General features: G+C 44.6%; 1 protein-coding gene across 2 annotated transcripts in view; it reads right to left on the reverse strand.

Moving 5' to 3' along the window:
- SFPQ (splicing factor proline and glutamine rich) overlaps positions 1–9,670 on the reverse strand; it is a 40,810-nt gene extending 31,140 nt beyond the window's left edge. For both annotated transcript variants that reach the window (XM_078681128.1, XM_078681127.1), the window contains exons 1-9: positions 7,739–9,670; positions 7,132–7,320; positions 6,706–7,007; positions 6,535–6,630; positions 5,826–6,022; positions 5,652–5,736; positions 4,910–5,021; positions 4,771–4,816; positions 4,482–4,597 (exon numbers count right to left, since the gene is read on the reverse strand). In XM_078681128.1, coding sequence (XP_078537254.1) covers positions 4,482–4,597; positions 4,771–4,816; positions 4,910–5,021; positions 5,652–5,736; positions 5,826–6,022; positions 6,535–6,630; positions 6,706–7,007; positions 7,132–7,320; positions 7,739–9,550 — 2,955 coding nt within the window. In that variant the 5' untranslated portion in view covers positions 9,551–9,670. The remainder of the gene's footprint in view (positions 1–4,481; positions 4,598–4,770; positions 4,817–4,909; positions 5,022–5,651; positions 5,737–5,825; positions 6,023–6,534; positions 6,631–6,705; positions 7,008–7,131; positions 7,321–7,738) is intronic.
- Between the last annotated feature and the right edge of the window lie 8,412 nt (positions 9,671–18,082).

Genomic DNA, 18,082 nt, shown 5'->3' on the forward strand with positions numbered 1-18,082 from the left:
TTCAAAAAGGGGACTGACCACCCAAACTGCAGAGTAATCAATTACCAAAAATAATATATTTAAAGGGACAAAACTAAAACAATGCCCACTTCATTCGACGGCAATTATTCAGGCCACTTTAAAGTTGGTATACGATCTATTAGGTTAACATTACTAGCGAGGTTGACATTTAGGCAGTCTCTGCTTAGTAGTCTCCGGCAAGTAGTAAGGGGGCTACTAGAAGCTCAAGCCACCGGTAGCTCGCCTGTGGGCAGCCAATATATGTATACCAAAATTGAAGTGTACAAGACGAACATTTTCAGGACTCGTATGATGGAGTACAAAAAATGGTTGATTTCCAAAATATATAAAGCATGTGAGAAGGTGCATCTTACGGCATTGACATCAGTTACTATTACTGTGGGGTCTGTGAGGGGTGCAGCAGTAACTTACCAGCCAGAGGCCTTTCAACTAGAAACCTTACATTACAACTGGCAACCCTGCCTGAAGCACTAATGTAATCTTGTCATGTGCGGTCACTGAGAAACCCGATTAAGGACATAGATTTTGCCAGATTTCAAATGAGAAATGTGGTATAGTGCCACCCAACTTACTTTCCGGTGGCTACAGCCGTAAGGATCGCTCAAGATTGGCTACCACCATAGTTTTCTTTTATAGCTGGGGCTGCTTAGTGACCCCGTTTGGGATTGTGCCAATGTTTCAGGGGATACATTCAGGGCGCATTTAAGCACTGCAAAGATTAAACAGACCCTATCCCGTCCAAGTTAAAACTGGTCTGAAACAGTGCAGCGTCTTAATCTACACTATCGTAATCGGAGATGTGCATACCCCAGCCTGGTTGACCTTTGTGTTAATTTAACGATTCCAGTCTCGGGATGTGGTGACAGACAAATGAGGCTTTGGGATCAGACTAAACAGCCAGACACAACTGGTAGAAAGTTGAATCCATTGGATAACTAAAAGAGCCGCATTTCATTGACTTTAGGTTGGACACAAGTAAATAGTTATTTCTTCTCAACTGGCAAACTCTTGCGATAGTAGGTATACAAAAGAGTACGGCGTTTTTACAGTAAGATACTAAGCTGAATCTAGCCCTTAGAACCAGCCCAAGGGTTTTAAGCAACAAGTAAAACTGCAAACTTGTGCCAGATCAAAGGGTCTCCTTCAAAAAAGTGCAGCAGTGCAGATTGCGCGAGTTCATGTAAATAGTATATAGACTTATTTAAACGTCGGAAACTTTTAGATACTAAAGCACTAAACCTAAAAAACAAGTGGAGCACCGTGATGGAAGTCAATTGGCAAACCCGCTTACCTCTACAAGTATTTAAATTTGCACGGTGACATGGCATCAATCACGGTGCATTTATGTGCAAGGCATACAGATTATTTCTCAGAAAATACCAGTGCTGTGGTAGGCAACCTGGCAGGATAACATTTGACCCTGGAGGATCTAAATTGCAAGGCACAAATGTGTAAGGCACATTATTCACACAAGGCACAATTTATTAAGCGCCATTTTCTTTGGGCAAGTCTATTGTTTCTCCATTCTCCAAGTCTCAAAAATATGCCAACGAGCACATTTTGTACATTTTAAACCCCTACCCACAGCTGGACTTGCACTCCTATTCAAATTAAGATTTACAACCGGAACAGTTAAGAGTTCCTCCAACTTCTACTAACGGGACAGCAAATACACAACCTTCAGGTATGTAAGTAACTTATCTGGGTAGCGCGCAAATGATTCCTTAGCATGGGTATTTACAGGCAGGTGTTTCCACGGAAATGCATGCCTTTAGAGCACATTCACGCAAGGGAACATTCACGCATGGGAACATTCACGCATGGGAACATTCACGCATGGGAACATTCACGCAAAAAAATCACAATCGCTTCAAACTCGCTTCAAACCACAACTTGCTTTAGAAAGCTGAGAACCTCCGAGGTACTCGGTCAAGGCGAACACTTGGTCGCCTTTTCCGGTTCAGCGCAATACATGATGTTCCAGTTTATTACAGACTAGAACATTCCCCAACACCTTAAACAATTTTGGGTATATCCACCAATGCCGCATTCAGAGCTGTCTGGTTAAAAATGACAGGCATTTAATAACCGAGCCCTGAATAAGCAAAAGTACACAAAGCATAAGTCGATAAGCAAGTATCACGACAAAACACCGGGACTAACATCACACTACAGAACAGACCTGCAATGTAACATTAGTCGCAGCACAGGAAAAATCCGAATTATTGTCCGAAAAAACCAGTAGAGGATGCTGAAAGCCACGGTGTGGCTGTGGAACTACAGTTTCTGGCACTGGTTGCATCGTGACATTCGCAGGAATGGAGACCTTCAAGGAGCTGGACAAGGAGTATCAAGTACTTAAACTAGATCAGTTGGCACGGACATGAAAGCCTAAAAATACAAGTCACATTTTTTCATGCGTTTGTTTTCCTCACAAACTTCTTACAAAGACATCTTACCACCGTAACCAAAAAGGAAGCATGCAGGTTTCGCTGAGTACCATACAGGAAAAGACAAGTTCTGCTAATGTGCAGAATACCTGTACAATTAATAGGTCGCCCGCCGCAAGAGTTGCGGTATATGGTAGCCAATTGTCATGCAGTGATATGCACAAACTTTATTGGCCGCATTTGCTTTGGCGACCAGCTCTATCAACTAAGGATGTGTTTAGTGTAAAACTGCCCTGAAGGTTCAAGGACATCGGTTTGCCTCAAATGAGAACTGTCTGCTAAAGTGAAGTCGCCAAATTGTGTAACAAGTCCCTGCAGTTTGCTTGAAAAATAGGTCACGTTGAAAAGAATAGATGCATACTGGGACAAAACGCCATCTCACAAATGTACTCCGAATAGACATTAGCTGGCGGGACACAGCTGCCTAGTATTTATGCTTTTAACTATTTACGATGCTATAGTGATTCAGTGGGATGTACCTTGGAAGAGAAGTAAAGGCTTAAAGGTCAATGGATTTAAGATGACAAGTTCGTGCAGTATGTAATACACCGATTTACAAGTCATTTTACCATCTTTGTCACGGAGATTTTCCATGTAAAGGAAGTCCTTTAAGAGGCAACTTCTCAGTGATGTAGCTTGTTTGATTGGACAGCAATAGAGCCCACACTGAATGAATTTGTTATGACAGTTTCAATTAACTGAAACGTGTTCCGAATTTGCTATATTGACTCAGCACGTGAAATCCACTTTCCTAAAAAGTCTGGAAAAGCCATTTACACTACGGATCACTACTGTTATTGAGCAACATGCTGGAAATTTAGCTTGACACCATCTGAAAGAACGCCTGCAAGGCATCCAATTTCTGCATATTCAACCCCTGCGGTATTAAGGAAACCGTGGTCTAAAAAGGGTTATAACGTTTTCTCTTACTGCAATGTAATTCGGCAACTCCATGCACCAAAGCAATAGTGCAGTGCCGCAGTCAGTGCTGAGACGTTAGGATCTGCCTTAATGGGAATGTAAACTGATTGAAATCTAAATTTTGCTTTTAGCACTTTCCCTCGTCACCAAGCTCTTCCATAAATTACCAACGTCTTCCAAATACCCTAAATGCCAATATAGTAGCCAGCTTTTTACGGTGGCAATAAGGACAACCACTCAAAAGCAAATTTAAAGCATTGCTTTTTTTACTGTTACACGTAGCTTAACCACACCCCTTTAATAGAAACCTTCCTCCACAACTAGAGCCCATATGCTAAGATAAAACCATGTGCCTATATTTATATATCAATTTCATGTGTTGATCTACAAGAGTTGCATACCTCAATGTTTATCCATTGCAATTGTACGCACCTAGACTACACTATTATCTAGGGCACCAGAAAGTCTGCGCACGTCCTTTTGGTGCCCTGGTCCCAGTGGAAGATTAAGTGGTCATATGCTTACATAAACATTTCATGGCCTGGTCTGTTCCAACACATGTTCATGCGGGGAGAGGGGGCTGAAATTGGTGATCCAATCCTTTAATGTCACTGAGCTATGAAGGAATGGATCATGTGTGTGGAAGGATGGGTATTTCCTATAGAGAAGGTTCATTCTATCAGTTTCTTAAATGCCTATTGACAAATCAACAAGTTCTACACTAGAAGAACGAGGACTACGAGAGGGGGCGCAGTGTATTGCTCGGAAACACATTTTGGAAGTCAGTTAACTTACTACCATAGGGTAAAAGCTCCACTACCATAGCAGTAAAAAGACTACCATAGGGGAAAAGCTCCTAATTGTATTCGGACGTGGCAATGAATGAGGCTTGCACAATCAAGGCTGCAAGCTATAGTGTAAAAGTGCTGTTCGATCTTAAATGTGCGACAATGGAGTATCAGGTATAAAGTGTATGAATAACTTCTGATCATTGACAATGATCAACTTAGCTCATAGAATTGGGCAACTAAGCTGAAGTGAACGCAGACTTTGCAAGTAGCCTAAAATATGTAAAGAATAATACGTTACCATGTCTGGGTCTAAGGCAGAGGCACTAACAGCTGGTGTCGCTCCTGGACTGTCTTCGTATCCTGTGGCGGTTTGGCTGGGTATAGAATACTGTTGGCTTGCTGAGCTGTAAGGATCTAAGCAAAGCAGGTTAAGTTTGCAACTGAATAGCCATACTGTTTTTTTTATTTAAGATTCATCTTAGTCCCCTAATTGGACCGTGGCTGTTAATGGTCACTTAAGCGCACGTCGGTCGTGTATGCGTAGTTCAGACTAATATCAACCATAAATAAAAGATGCTTCTCGTTACCTGCAGCGCTCATTGTACTGCTAGCCATTCTCATCTCTCGCTCGCGCTATAAGAAACAAAAATTGGCGTTAGCTTACCACTGGAAGACCAAGATGATTGCAAGTCGTTTTACGCTCAGTTCACTGTACAAGTCGCTTACCGGGTCCATGTAGCTCATACGATATGCTTCTTCTCGTTGACGCCGCATTTGTTCCTCCATATCGCGCTGACGGATTATCATTTCTTCCCTCCTACGGCGCTCTTCGTCCTGCCTGTTAAATAGTTAAAACATATGTTTTTATTGTATACATTCAATTCAAATCCACTAGACAATGCAACATGGTTTAAAACATCTGAAAACAGCCGAAATGTTCATCCTTCATCGAAATCAATATTTTGAAGAAACGTAATCTTAAAAGGTGCCAAAAGAAGTGCCTTAACAAAGTTAACAAAAAAAACGATTAGGGATAAAATGCACACCTGGAAAGAAAATCAAGTTAGTATAGAGACATTGAATTATTACCCCCATTTCACCAAGAGTCCATTAGGTTTACGATATTGTGCAGGTTAACGTACTGCTTTAGTTTCTTCATACGAGGCATTCCGAGATCTCCAAATCAGCCATTAACAATTCGCAAGCGCATTTCTTGCCACTTAAATGTTCATATGTCAAGAAATGCCTGGTTTATAACAAGAGATCTAAATTATCTGCTCGGGAGGCGCATATTGTAACTATTGGGGCTCGATTGTCTTTCCTTTCACTTCTGGTTCATACAGATGTTTAGCAATTTTATGTTTGGGTAACTGTACCCAAATGACATTGTAAGTAACAGTTTGTACTTCTTGTTTACAACACCCAATTTAGAGAACAAACCGCTTAGTATGGATTAAAAACCGCTTACCGCATTTGCATTTCTTTACGTTTCAGCATTTCTTGATTGTGTATCTCCTCCATGCGCCGGAGTTCTTCTTGACGCCTCATGAGGTCTAGAAGAAATAGCCGACAACCCATTATCTGGTGACCAGACAGCCTAACTTCTATTCTGCAAAGATCAGGACTAGTATAAATGACTCACCCTGACGCATAAGGTTCGCTTGATGTTCGTGGTATGCATCGTCCATCTCGCTCTCTAGCTTTTCTTTTGCATCTTTTAAGTTCTTTTCAACTTGCTCCCTTTGCTGCTTCTCCATCTCATCCAAAGACTTCCACCTTTTGGAATATTCATATTCAAAGGAGCCTGGTTGGGCAAAACGCGGTGGGTGTTCCCTCTCCCTGCACAAGGCAATTTTTGATCAGGACACTAGTCAAGCTTTGCACACTAAACATGCACAACAAAGATCAATTACAAACCTCATTCACTGACAAAGTTAAACAGCAGGGTCATGGGTAACGTCTAGTTTAGCAAATTGCAAAACAGAACAAGACTTGGTTCGGCAATTACGCCTCTACGTATACCAAAGAGGGATATAAAGTGCAAAAAGCTTGAAACCGCTACAAGATGAATAGCTGACATGAGCCAAAACGACAGGCTTCAATCAGGATCAAAAGTACTCTACAGCCGACGTGCATGACGACAGACCGGTTACATCAGCTGTTGAAAGCTGTTCTAAGGCACACCTGCAGTGCCGACTGGCAATTAAACTGATGTGAGCACATTAATAACAACGAGCCATAGAAATATGGAGCGCGAGTAATACCCAACTATATACGGCTTGCACCCTGGCTCGAAATTAACTGGTCACTCATGTCAAGTTGACGAGTGTTCAAAAAGGTCCAGCACTTACTTCATATACAAGGGATGCTTCTGAGCAAGCTTCTCGGGCAAACCATCATCTTCGTCAAACTGTTCAAGTGGTTCAACAATAACCGGTTGTGGAGTCCTAAAATTAAAAAAAAATCATAAATTGTGCCAAGGGTATAATCGGTTTAGAGAGCCGTAAAAGCGTTAAACTCACGTTGTCAAGAGGAAAACGCCATCATTGCATCGATCAAATGCTTTCCTTGCTGCTGGTTTGGATGCAAATTCCACAATCCCTTTCCCTGTAGATCGCCCCCGGTCATCGACAATTACAACCGCCCTTTCCACTGGACCAAACTGACTGAAAGCTTCTTCGAGCAGTTCGTTTGAAATAAAAGGAGAAAGGTTGCGGACGGACAGAGCTGCTGCGTGTGTGGCAAATCTAACGCGAAGTTGTCGTCCTCTCATAGGCAGGTCATCAAGTTCCGCCTTAGCAATTTCAGACAACGCCCGAGACTCCTACAAATAAAAAGATTGTTAATACAACATCCAAGTACTTTTGGTAAAGAAATCAGTTTTGGAAGACTACTTCGTAACAGCAACGACATAGTATGTTAAAATATCACTACGCCTTTATACATACCAGTTTAATAAATCCAAAGCCTTTGGCTTTATTTATAAAGACTTCTCCGGGCTCCCCATACTTGGCAAAGAGGCCCTTAAACTCCTCTTCTGTGATATCGGCGGGAAGGTTACCTACAAACAGGCGACAGCGTTGTGTATAAGTCTTCTCCCCTGGCCTTCTCAAAAGAGACAGCGAAGCAACAATGCCCTGAAAAGTTAAAGTCAGAATGTAAGCGTTAATCCACTGTCACAGTTCTTCACAACAAACAGACACCAGCGTCATTTTGACATCGACAATCTGTAAAGTGAGGAAAATGCTACTAGAGGCTCCACCCAACCATCCTACAAATCAATGCGCGACTAAATAGGGTGCGTTTTCTACCACGACAATGTGACGTCACGGCCAGAGGCACGGACTGCGAATCACTTATTCTTACAGTTTCACACAAAAAGGAAAAGTAATGGCTGCCGTATCGAGATACGCGGTATCAGTGCACCCATACGTCTGCGAAAACATGGCGCACTAGCCTAGACCCAAACAAAGCCGCCATTTTACGCCGCCGCCGCCATTTTGCCGACCATTTTAACATTCGCAACATTTCTAGACTCAAATTTCAGGCACTCACCCCTTCCTTAGGCTTCTCCTCTTCTGCATCCTCCGGTTGGTCATCCTCGTCTTCAGCTCCGCCGTACTGCATGTATACCTGCTGCTGTTGTCTTTCTTCTCGTCGTTCCTGTCGGTACTGTTCGTGTTGCCGCTGTTGCTGTTCAGTGGGTGGGTAGTCCTGGAAACGGCTGTAGGGCCTTTTTTGTCCGGCCTGGTTTTGGGGATTATTCGGCCTTGGCCTGCCCTGCTGGTTTTGCTGCATGCCAGACCCACCACGCTGATTCTGACCCTGATTGGACCCCTGATTCTGACCGGGTCGTTGCTGATTCTGGTTTTGACCTGGTCGTTGCTGAGTCTGGGCCTGGTTTTGGCCCTGGCCTTGCTTCTGCTGCTGAAGCTGGCCCTGGTTTTGGCCCTGTCCCGGCTTCTGTTGTTGATTCTGGCCCTGGTTTGGCCCCTGGCCCGGCTTCTGCTGTTGATTCTGGCCCTGGTTTGGGCCCTGTCCTGGCTTCTGCTGTTGATTCTGGCCCTGGTTCGGGCTCTGTCCTTGCTTCTGCTGTTGATTCTGGCCCTGGTTCGGCCCCTGCCCTTGCTTCTGCTGTTGATTCTGGCCCTGGTTCGGCCCCTGGCCCTGCTTCTGCTGTTGATTCTGGCCCTGGTTCGGCCCCTGGCCCGGCTTCTGCTGTTGATTCTGGCCCTGGTTTGGCCCCTGGCCCGGCTTCTGCTGTTGATTCTGACCCTGGTTTGGCCCCTGGCCCGGCTTCTGCTGTTGATTCTGGCCAGGCTTCTGTTGGTTTTGTCCAGGACTCTGACCGGGTCTCTGATTTTGGTTCTGTGTCGTCTTTTGTTGCTGCTGGTTCTGTACCGGATTCTGACCGCCTTTCTGTTGACTTTGGCCTTGATTTTGACCCGTTTTTTGCTGGTTTTGGTTCACCTGGTTCTGGGTTTGACCTGGTTTTTGTTGGCCTTGATTCTGACCAGGCCTCTGCTGGTTCTGGCCTGGTTTCTGTGGTTGCTGGTTCTGTCCGGGCTTATTTTGCTGTGAGGCGGGAGGAGTCTGAGCGGTTTTCTCCTGCTGCACATTAGGAGACTGGGCTGGCTTTGCTCCCTGTCCGGCTGGGGACTGGGCAGGCTTACCCGGCTGAGGGGCAGGAGACTGGGCAGGCTTGCCAGGCTGGGGGGCAGGAGATTGGGCAGGCTTGCCAGGCTGGGGGGCAGGAGATTGGGCAGGCTTGCCAGGCGTCGAGGCCTGGCCTGGTTTCTGAGCTTGAGATGCAGGAGATTGGGCCGGCTTTGTAGAGTTTGTGGTGGTGTTCGGAGACTGTCCAGGCTTTCCAGGTGTCTGACCTGGTTTAGTTGAAGCTTGTCCTGTCGTAGGAGTCTGGCCTGACTTCTGCGCACCACCAGGGGTAGTTGCTGTCGCTGGTTTCTGAGGCGTGGACGCCGCTGAGTTCGGAGTGGCCGGCTTAGCAGCGGCGTTACTCGGTGTTGTCGCGGTCGATGTGGGTTGCCCTGCTGGCTTAACGGGGGTGGTATCGGCCGCGGGTTTCGTAGGGGTAGTTGAAGCCGGTGTTGGCTTGGCTGGGGTGGTGGTGGGTGACGGTTTGGGAGGCGTAGGTGTCGGCTTGTTGGCGATCGGCGATGTCTGCGGCTTCGAAGGGGCTGATCCCCCCTGGTAGCCGCGGTTCGGGCTCTGGCCCATATAGGGGCTACGGAAATTCTGCATGGGGCTGAACATGCCGCCTCCGCGGGGCATGGCGCCGCCTCGGCCGCGCTGCTGGAAGCCGCCTCCCATCACCATACCGCGGCCCCTGAACTGGTTGTGCGCCATTCCTCCCTCCGGTCGGTGTTAGTGTAGGCTCTTCCGCCAGACGAAGACTTTGGGTGCTTTTCGTTGAGGTAACCTTGAGCAGCAAGCTCCTAAAATGGCGTACTAGAGAGTTCGTCACGGGCTTTGTTCCTGTCTTAAATATGTGACGTTGCTCCGCCTAACGGTCACGATGGCTGGCAACGGACGCATAGCTCGTCCAATAGCGACGTCTCCACTCCCCGTATTCCGCGCCCCCGGGGAGCGCCATTGGGCCAGTTCGCTGTCAGTTAACTCCACAGTAGCAGTGTTGATTGGTGGTGTTCTACGTAATTCCGATGGGTGTGTTTTTGGTTTCTGGGCGGCCCACTGTAGTTCACGACGCCTGAATCAGGAAATTCAGTCACTAGCTGCGCAGTCCCAGTTCAACCGTCATGCGCGAAAAATAGTATGTAGAAATGAGGAACACTTAGGTCCGGGTTACGATTTAAGGCGTCATATAACGCTCCGATAAATCACGATACCAACGAGTTGCGTTTTTTATCGGATGCCATAAACAACACCTATTACGAGTTAATGCGGAAACGCATGCCGATTTTGGTGTTTAAGCACCAAAATCCGCATGATACACATGGCTCAGAATATTACTAGTAACACATAATCGGACCCCTCTTCTTAATTTTTTTTATTCCTGCCGCGATTTAAATATTTATGGTTGAGCCCCACTGTCATTTCGTAACTGGTTTCCATAGAACCGAGTTCATTTTTTCAATAACTGTATTTGTTGTGTGACAATTCTCCCCACAAGAGAGCAGATTTCCTCATCAGGGTTCATTTATGAACGGTCACTGCACGTTTCAAAACAAAATTATTTTGGAATATGCTTCATTGTTGCCAAGTATTCACACTGCTCATTCTCTACCTAAATAACTGAATAACATACCCACTACTCAAATTACTTCATATCTTACTATACTAATTTTCAACACTAATTCTTTATGGGTTCTGGAGTGGCGTGCAATGCCCCAGAAAAGCACTTCAACACCTATCTGGGGTAACAACTGCTATATGAATGCCAACTTTTCTTCCCTTTTTATCCCTCCGCTTTCCTTCTCACTCCAAATAACTGACTAATATCCACCATTGAAATTACTTTCATATTTCACCATTTTAATTCACCACTAATACTTTATGGGATTCCAGAGTAGCGTGCTTCAACACCCCATCAGGGGCAACAAGAGCTATATAAATACAAACCTTTTTACCTCCTCTATCCTTCTGCTATTATTCCAAATCCAATTAACTTACAAACCTATCCAACAGTTAAAATGTTCTTGCATGTTTTACTATACTAATTCAACACTAATCAGTTTGTAAATCTTTATTTCGGCGTAGTAGCCATAAAAGAAGAGCACGCATATTTAAAACAAACATAGATGACATAAATTCATTTTTTTACAGCCATAGTTTGTTAGTGGCGTTACACACTGCAATTAAAAAGTAAACCACGAGACTAGTTAAAATGTTAAAAACAGTTAAAAGTATAGCAAAAACTAATTATGCAATTCAAAATCTAAGGTTTAAAAAAAACTGTACCTCCTACGTGGCAATTTATACAGTAATCCTCTATGGGTCCTGGTGTTGTGTGCTACTCCCCGAAAATGCGCTTCGAGGCCTCATCAGGGGTAGTAAGCGCTATTCATTGGTTTAGGTCCTGCAAAATCAATTGCAATTTTGTTCCTCAACATATTCGGAATAGAAACTAATTGCATTTCATTTACCCTTGGTTTCCTGTGCTTATCAGATTTCCGACAAACAACACAATTGTCCACATATAAATCTACATCAGTGTCTAATCCTGGCCACCGAAGTACATTTTAAGCATTTTCTTAGTTAGCGTGGGGCCAGGGTGGCTTCTATGAGCTACATCTATTAAACACCTTCTCAATTTTGAGGGTGGTATTAACAAATCTGCTCGAAACTGGAAATCATTTACAATACTTAGTTCATTTGCAACTGGGAAGTACATTTTTAGATCAGAGGATAAATTCCTCATTGGTGGCTAATTTCCTACAGTAATTTCCTTAATTTTAACTAGGATTGAGTCATTTTGACATAATTCTAACCATTCACTTTCACTGCAAGCTTGTTCTGTGCTTGTGACAATATCAACCGAAGCTACAACACATTCAGTATCTTCTACATGGGGCTCAGTCAATGTTAAAGGTAATCTGGACAAGCAGTCTGCGTGAATATTATCCTTACCTGCAATGTGCTTAATGGTAAAGTTGTATTCCTGTAGTTTTGCTATCAACCTTGCTAACCTAGAAGAGGCCTTACTGTTGCCTCTCCCATAAGATTCCATCATAATAGGTTAATGGTTTGTGGTCGGTTACCAATTCAAATTGCTTGCCCCACAAGTACATTTTCAGCTTTTCTACAGCCCAAACACAGGCCAGTGTTTCTCTCTCTATAGTGTTGTAGTGACACTCAGAATCATGTAGCCGCCTAGAAATGAAAGCAACAGTATGAATAGACTCTTTAACTTTTTGAGTAAAGACATCAACAGTCACTATATTCATGCCTTCCGAATCATAAGGGTGTAAAGTGGGAGCATTAACAATAGATTGTTTCACATTTGAAAATGCCGAATCTTGTTCATCTGACCACATAAACTTCTCTCCTTTACGCAATAAAATACGTAAGGGTTCAACCTTATCAGCATAGTTTTCTATAAAGCGTGAGTAATATTTTCTGAGACCTAAAAAGGATCTCAGGGAATCTTTGTTCTCAGGCCTAGGTGCATCTGCAATCGCTTTAACCAGATCCAGTGTTGGTCTGATTCCTTCCTTACTTATGAAATGGCCTAAGTACTCTATTTCTTGTTGAAGAGACTTACACTTATTTTTAGGCACAGTCATACCTCTCTCATCAAATTTTCTTAACACAGTAGCCATAATTACATTGTGCTCTTCTATCATAGGTGAATGTATAAGAATGTCATCTTGAAATTTCTCCACCCCTTTGACTCCCTTAAAAAAAATTCCATTAGCTTTTGGAAGACGCTTGCTGATGATGCCAAACCAAATGGGAGTCTAATAAATCTGAATGCACCTAACGGTGTTATGAAGGTAGTATAATCTTTAGAGTCATCAGAAAGTTTGACCTGATGATAGGCCGATTTGAGATAATTCACCGAGAAATAACGACCCAGCGGTAGATGCCAAAATCGCTTGAATCTTGGGTAAATGATGGGAGTCCACCAGTATATTGCTGTTCAAGGACCTCAAATCGGCAAACAAACGGATTTCGCCATTCTTTTTCTTAATTATGACAACCGCAGAAATCCAGTCAGAAGAATCAGTTGACTCTATAACCTCTTCTTCGACCAACTTGTCTAATAACTTTTGTAAATCCTGCATAATAGACAAGGGAACTGCCCTTACCTTATGTTTGACAGATATAGCATTTTTCTTCAGTTTGATTGAATGTTCAAAACCCTTCACACATCCGATGCGATCCTCAAAAAGTGAACTATATCTGCTCAACACAGCATCTAAACTATTGTGAGATGGAAAAGGAGAACAGGAAGACTGGACAGAAGCAACCATAATATCTCAATGGACAATATGGTCATCGGCACCAGGTTTTAAAATAATGCCTAAACGTGCCAAATCCTTCCACCCAACTATGTTTCTGCCACGTTCTGCTACATATATTTTGGTCATGATAGACCTACCTTTTATATTCAACATGTCTTGAAAATACCCTAATATTTTTATGTCAAATTCACCATAGGCTTTTGGGTTGACATCAGACATTAATAATCCAATATGATACCAGTAGTCTTGATATTTTGTGTCATAGGCGATCCTGAATCCGCCATTATGTGAACTACAACTTCACCAATATGTGCATCTCCAAGTGGCCCTTTTATAGTACCATTTTTATCTTCCAAGGTCAACACAATATTTGAACACATTTCCTCATTGAGTTCATCTAAATTGCTCACTTTTGCCTTCTGAGACTGAGATGGTCTAAAATTATCACATACACCTGCAAAATGCCCTATTTTATAACATTTGGTAGATTTCTTACCAAGTGCAGGGCATCCCGGAAAACCTGCTTTATGAAATTTTGAACCGCATCTGAAACAGACAAAAGGTTTAGAATCTACGAATGTACTGGGTTTGCTACTAGTCTCACTTTTGACTATATTTCTTCTTCTATCCTGTATGGAAAAACCATTTGTTTTAATTTTTCTATCTGCTGACAGCTCTTTCGAACTCTCAAACTTTACGGGAACCACCTACATCTTGGGAATTAGAGAGACACGCTCTCCTTCGGGTGAGTGGAGATTTACGTATTCAGTGTATTTGTCACACATATCGGCGAGTATCCATTTTGATTCTTTGTAATTTCCACACCCAGATGGTACCCCGCCATGACCTTGATTGACTTGGGATTTGGACGCCACATATCGTATTCAAAAGGACTGTCAGTCTTCTCCCCCTCACATTCAGGTGAGTAGCCTTTATACTCAATCAGGCCATCTCGATTTTTTATTTCAGATTATATTATATGTAATCTTCTCATCCTTTTGTTTTTATTAGTGCCCAGCTGGACCTCATGTGAGTACAACCCCCCTTTATTAGGTTTCGCCTGGTGATCCGCTGCGCAGCAGCGTTCGCGCAGTAGAAAACCTTTGTTTACCAGTATGGGGCTTTGTCCGCCTCTCTGTTCCATTGGCTAGCTCCATAAATGGAGGCTAGCCATTGGAACAGAGATATGTCAGTCATTGTCCGAGGCGATTCGTGGGCGTTCCGTAGAATTTTTCTCTTTTTGCCCACGTCATGTGGCGGTGGGCGTTTTTTTTTTCTTGTTTTTTTCTTCGGCATCCTTCGTCACACCAGCCGGACAGCTCTCCCTGTGAGGACACAGACCCGACCCGCTCCCTACTCCGAGCCGACTCCCGGAGGTAAGTTTTTTAATTTTCCTACACGTTACGTACCGGCCCCACTTGTAAATGCTTGTTTAATGATACTTGTGCAACGTTAACGCCCCTTTTGGGAATACCGCCACTGTCTAAGACAGCGCCACTTTAAAGTGACTTTGCCCCTCACACACACCGTCATCTGTGAAAGACATCAAACAATCACAGACACTTATCTCGGGCCATCTGCAGCACCCGAGTCCTCGGAATGCAGCTCCTGTGTGGCATCCGTGAACCTCCTGCTTTTTTGCTCGCACTGCAGCAGCTTTCCGAAGCTGCCTTCACTCGCTGCTAGTTGGTCCAAACAGTTGGCAGACGTGGCTTTTGTCTTAATATTGCACAAGTTCCTCAGAAGCATGTTTGCGTCTCTGTCGCTGCTGCAGCCGATTACCCTGATCCAGGCGAGCTGTTAACTGAAGCTGAGATCTCTCTCCGCACATAAATGTGTATAACATGTGACTCGACTCGACTCGCCTAAACTATAGCGCTGCCGCAGCGTAACTCGCCACAGTCCGCAGGCAAGAAGTGCACCCTGGTGCTGAATGTGTCTGAAGGCTGCGAAATGTTGCAGTAGCTCGACGATGAACAGAAAAAAACAGCTATCGTCCTTAGTACACGTGAAGGCTCACGACTCCACTTTAAAGCCAGAGTAGGAGCACTGTTAGTGATATAATCACCCATTGTGCTATGTGAACACGACCCAAATCACGCACTCACGCGCCCCAAGTTCTTTTCCACACTTTTTTCTTTTCTATTTTTATGGAAGCGGGCTTCTCCCACCTAAGCAGAATATGCCTCTGCACCCTCCCCCCCTGGCAATTAGCATGTTAATTAATTTCACCAAATTGCCTTTAGACTGCTATTAGGTGTCGACTGGTTGCCAGGTTTATTTTGTAATACCTCACTCTTATGCATTCCTGATACATCAAACACACAGCCCTAAATGACATTTAAACAACTGTCTGGCTTCCCTCTCTTTGTGCTGATAGTTAAAACAAAGCCGCTGTCTGTCCTCTCGATGGGATTGATAGCAGCGCGCGGCTCTAACAGCGTGCAAGCGTATTCTCTCGTATGTAGCGCTGACTTACAAAAAGGACAACACAAATGCAGAGAACTACACCATTTTGCCCAAAAACACGCACGCTGAACATCAGCCTATTTTGCCTCGACATCTCAAGCAAAAAGCCTGTGCCCATTAAATGAACACACGGTTGAGACAAGATATTTTAAACGGGTTTGTAGCGCTGTAGTTTAGTTTGCCCTTGATTTAACACGTTAACTATTGCCATACACTTATGGCCCTGCTCGTGAGGCTGAATAAGCGTGTGTTGATGGCCACGGAAGGCTGATGCATCAGCGTTTCAGGGGGCAGAGGGGCCATTGTTTGGTACTTCCTGCCCCAGGGCTTGGGGCTGGTCATGCTTCCTGCCCCAGGGTAGGAGGCTGCATCCGTGGATTGTCTCTGTCGCAGACCCTCCCACCCCATGACGCAGGAGCTAATGTGATGTCTGCAGAAAAGCACGAGCCATGAATTCCAACCACTTATAGAGTACAGCCAACAGCACATTAATTCACTATCCAGGGGTAGGCGTGGTTAGGTTACATAGGGTGGCTCAGAGGCTTAGCCAGTGTGTAATGGGCCCTCTGTTGAATTCAGCAATAATAAGGGATCAGTGGGCCTCTCAGCCCTCTGGGCCCCGGTGCCACTGCACCTGCCGCACCAATGGAAGCTACGCCACTGGGCTCGCTCCTTTCATGTCTTTACTTTTTAACTAAATGGCAATAGATGTCCAGCGCGGAAAGGGGAGAAGGCTATGCCCGGTAGTCCCATGTGCATAGCGCCAAACCACCGTAGGAATGGAAGCTTAGCGCATTATGTAGCTGGTCGCCTTCCGGACCATGCGCACCTGTGAAGCTGCCAATCTAATTGGTTTGAACACTTAGTATGTTTTGGAAAATTGTATTAAGTGCATATGTCAAAATAACAGGGAAGACAGACATTTTGTTTGGCTTTAATTTGTAAATCTTTGTTAATTTGCTTTAGGGTGTGCTCCTCGCCTGCATGCTCCCTGCTTCCAGTTACTGTTGTCTGGCAGGACATCCTAGTGCCAGTCCTGTGTTGGGCCGAGTCATGGCGCTTTGCCTCAGCGAAGGATCCTCCTGTGTAAATGTTTGACCTTCCACTGAAGGATGCGTGCCAGGCCTTGCTAGGGTTCTGAGCTAGAACTGTTCTAGGTCTTGCTTTGACTGTTCCACCGATCTCAGAGTCTCTGGGGTCGCAGGATTGGGGTGTTCTGGTGTATGAATGGGTCATGTGTATGGGGGCGCAAATATGCCAGCGGGCCAATCATGTGCGACACCTTCAGTAGTGCTTAGATTCTTGTATTAGCGGAAGAAGCAAAACTACAACTCCCAGAATGCAGTTTGAGTTCAGTGAAAGGAAGCACTTCCTGCCGGTGTCACGCCAAATGTAGGCATTTGGAAGGCGTGTACGTGTACGTGAACTTCGCATGCTCAAGTGGCCAGTTCTCTTTAATGCATTTCACATTATTTTCTAGAATTAATGTTGGGAGGATGAGGAGGCGCGGTTCGCCTATGTCCTTCTGCTAAGTATATGTAATTGTGAACATTCCTGACTAGTGTATTTTACACTTAGACTGTGGTATGTAAGTATCTGTAAGCGAGCAGATGAGCAGACAGAGCAAGGTGTGTGTGATTACGAAGCACGCGTGCAGCAGTCTGGGGTACATAATGCTAAGTGGAAATTTGTGGTCCAAAAGTTCCATTAGAGCTGCAAATGGCCCGAGATTCTTCTTTCCAGATGTGCCTCGCACTTGAGCATCAGGCGGAGGCGCTGACGTCAAGGCCCGTCCATTGTGGGATTAATGCTGGATATTGTTGCCAGGCTCCTCCGGCTCCTAATCTCAGGCCACGGGTCCCGGCAGGAGTCATTACAGTAATGGATGTTTATTGCCGTTTTTAATTTGTGGAAAGTGTGGGATTGACTCTCTTTTGGATAACAGTCAAATTCCAGCACAACGAAAACATCTAACAAAGGGAGTCTGCTGGGCTGTATTTTTATGTCCTGTCCGGTACAATAGGTCTCACATTTGCGAGAGATTAAGCTATTGGCAATGTAAATGACAATGCCATTTATTTATCTGTTTTCAAAACCAACACATAAATAAAAATGTTGTCATTTACAATGCCAATAGCTCTAACTTTTCCAAAGGCGAAATCGTTGCATTGTAAATGCTTGTTACACTTTGTCTTGAGCCACATTATTACCAGTGTGCACTCCACGCCCTGACAGCCATTTGCTCTTGCTTCAGGTAAACCTCTAAGCCTACATCATTTCAGCAACAAGTTTCTCTTTTTATTTTAGCAGACTTAGGGGCCTATTACGATTGCGGTTTTTCCGCATCCTCCGGGCCGGCGGAAGCCACCGCCGGCCCGGAGGATGTGGAAAAACCGCAGCGGATCCACCAAAGACCCACTGCCACATTAGGATGGCTGGTGGGTCCTGGTTTCCGTCCGCAGCTTTTCCGCCGCGGTTGGCTTAC

Source organism: Lissotriton helveticus, chromosome 3_1, assembly GCF_964261635.1.
Source record: "Lissotriton helveticus chromosome 3_1, aLisHel1.1, whole genome shotgun sequence".
Lineage (NCBI taxonomy): Eukaryota > Metazoa > Chordata > Amphibia > Caudata > Salamandridae > Lissotriton > Lissotriton helveticus.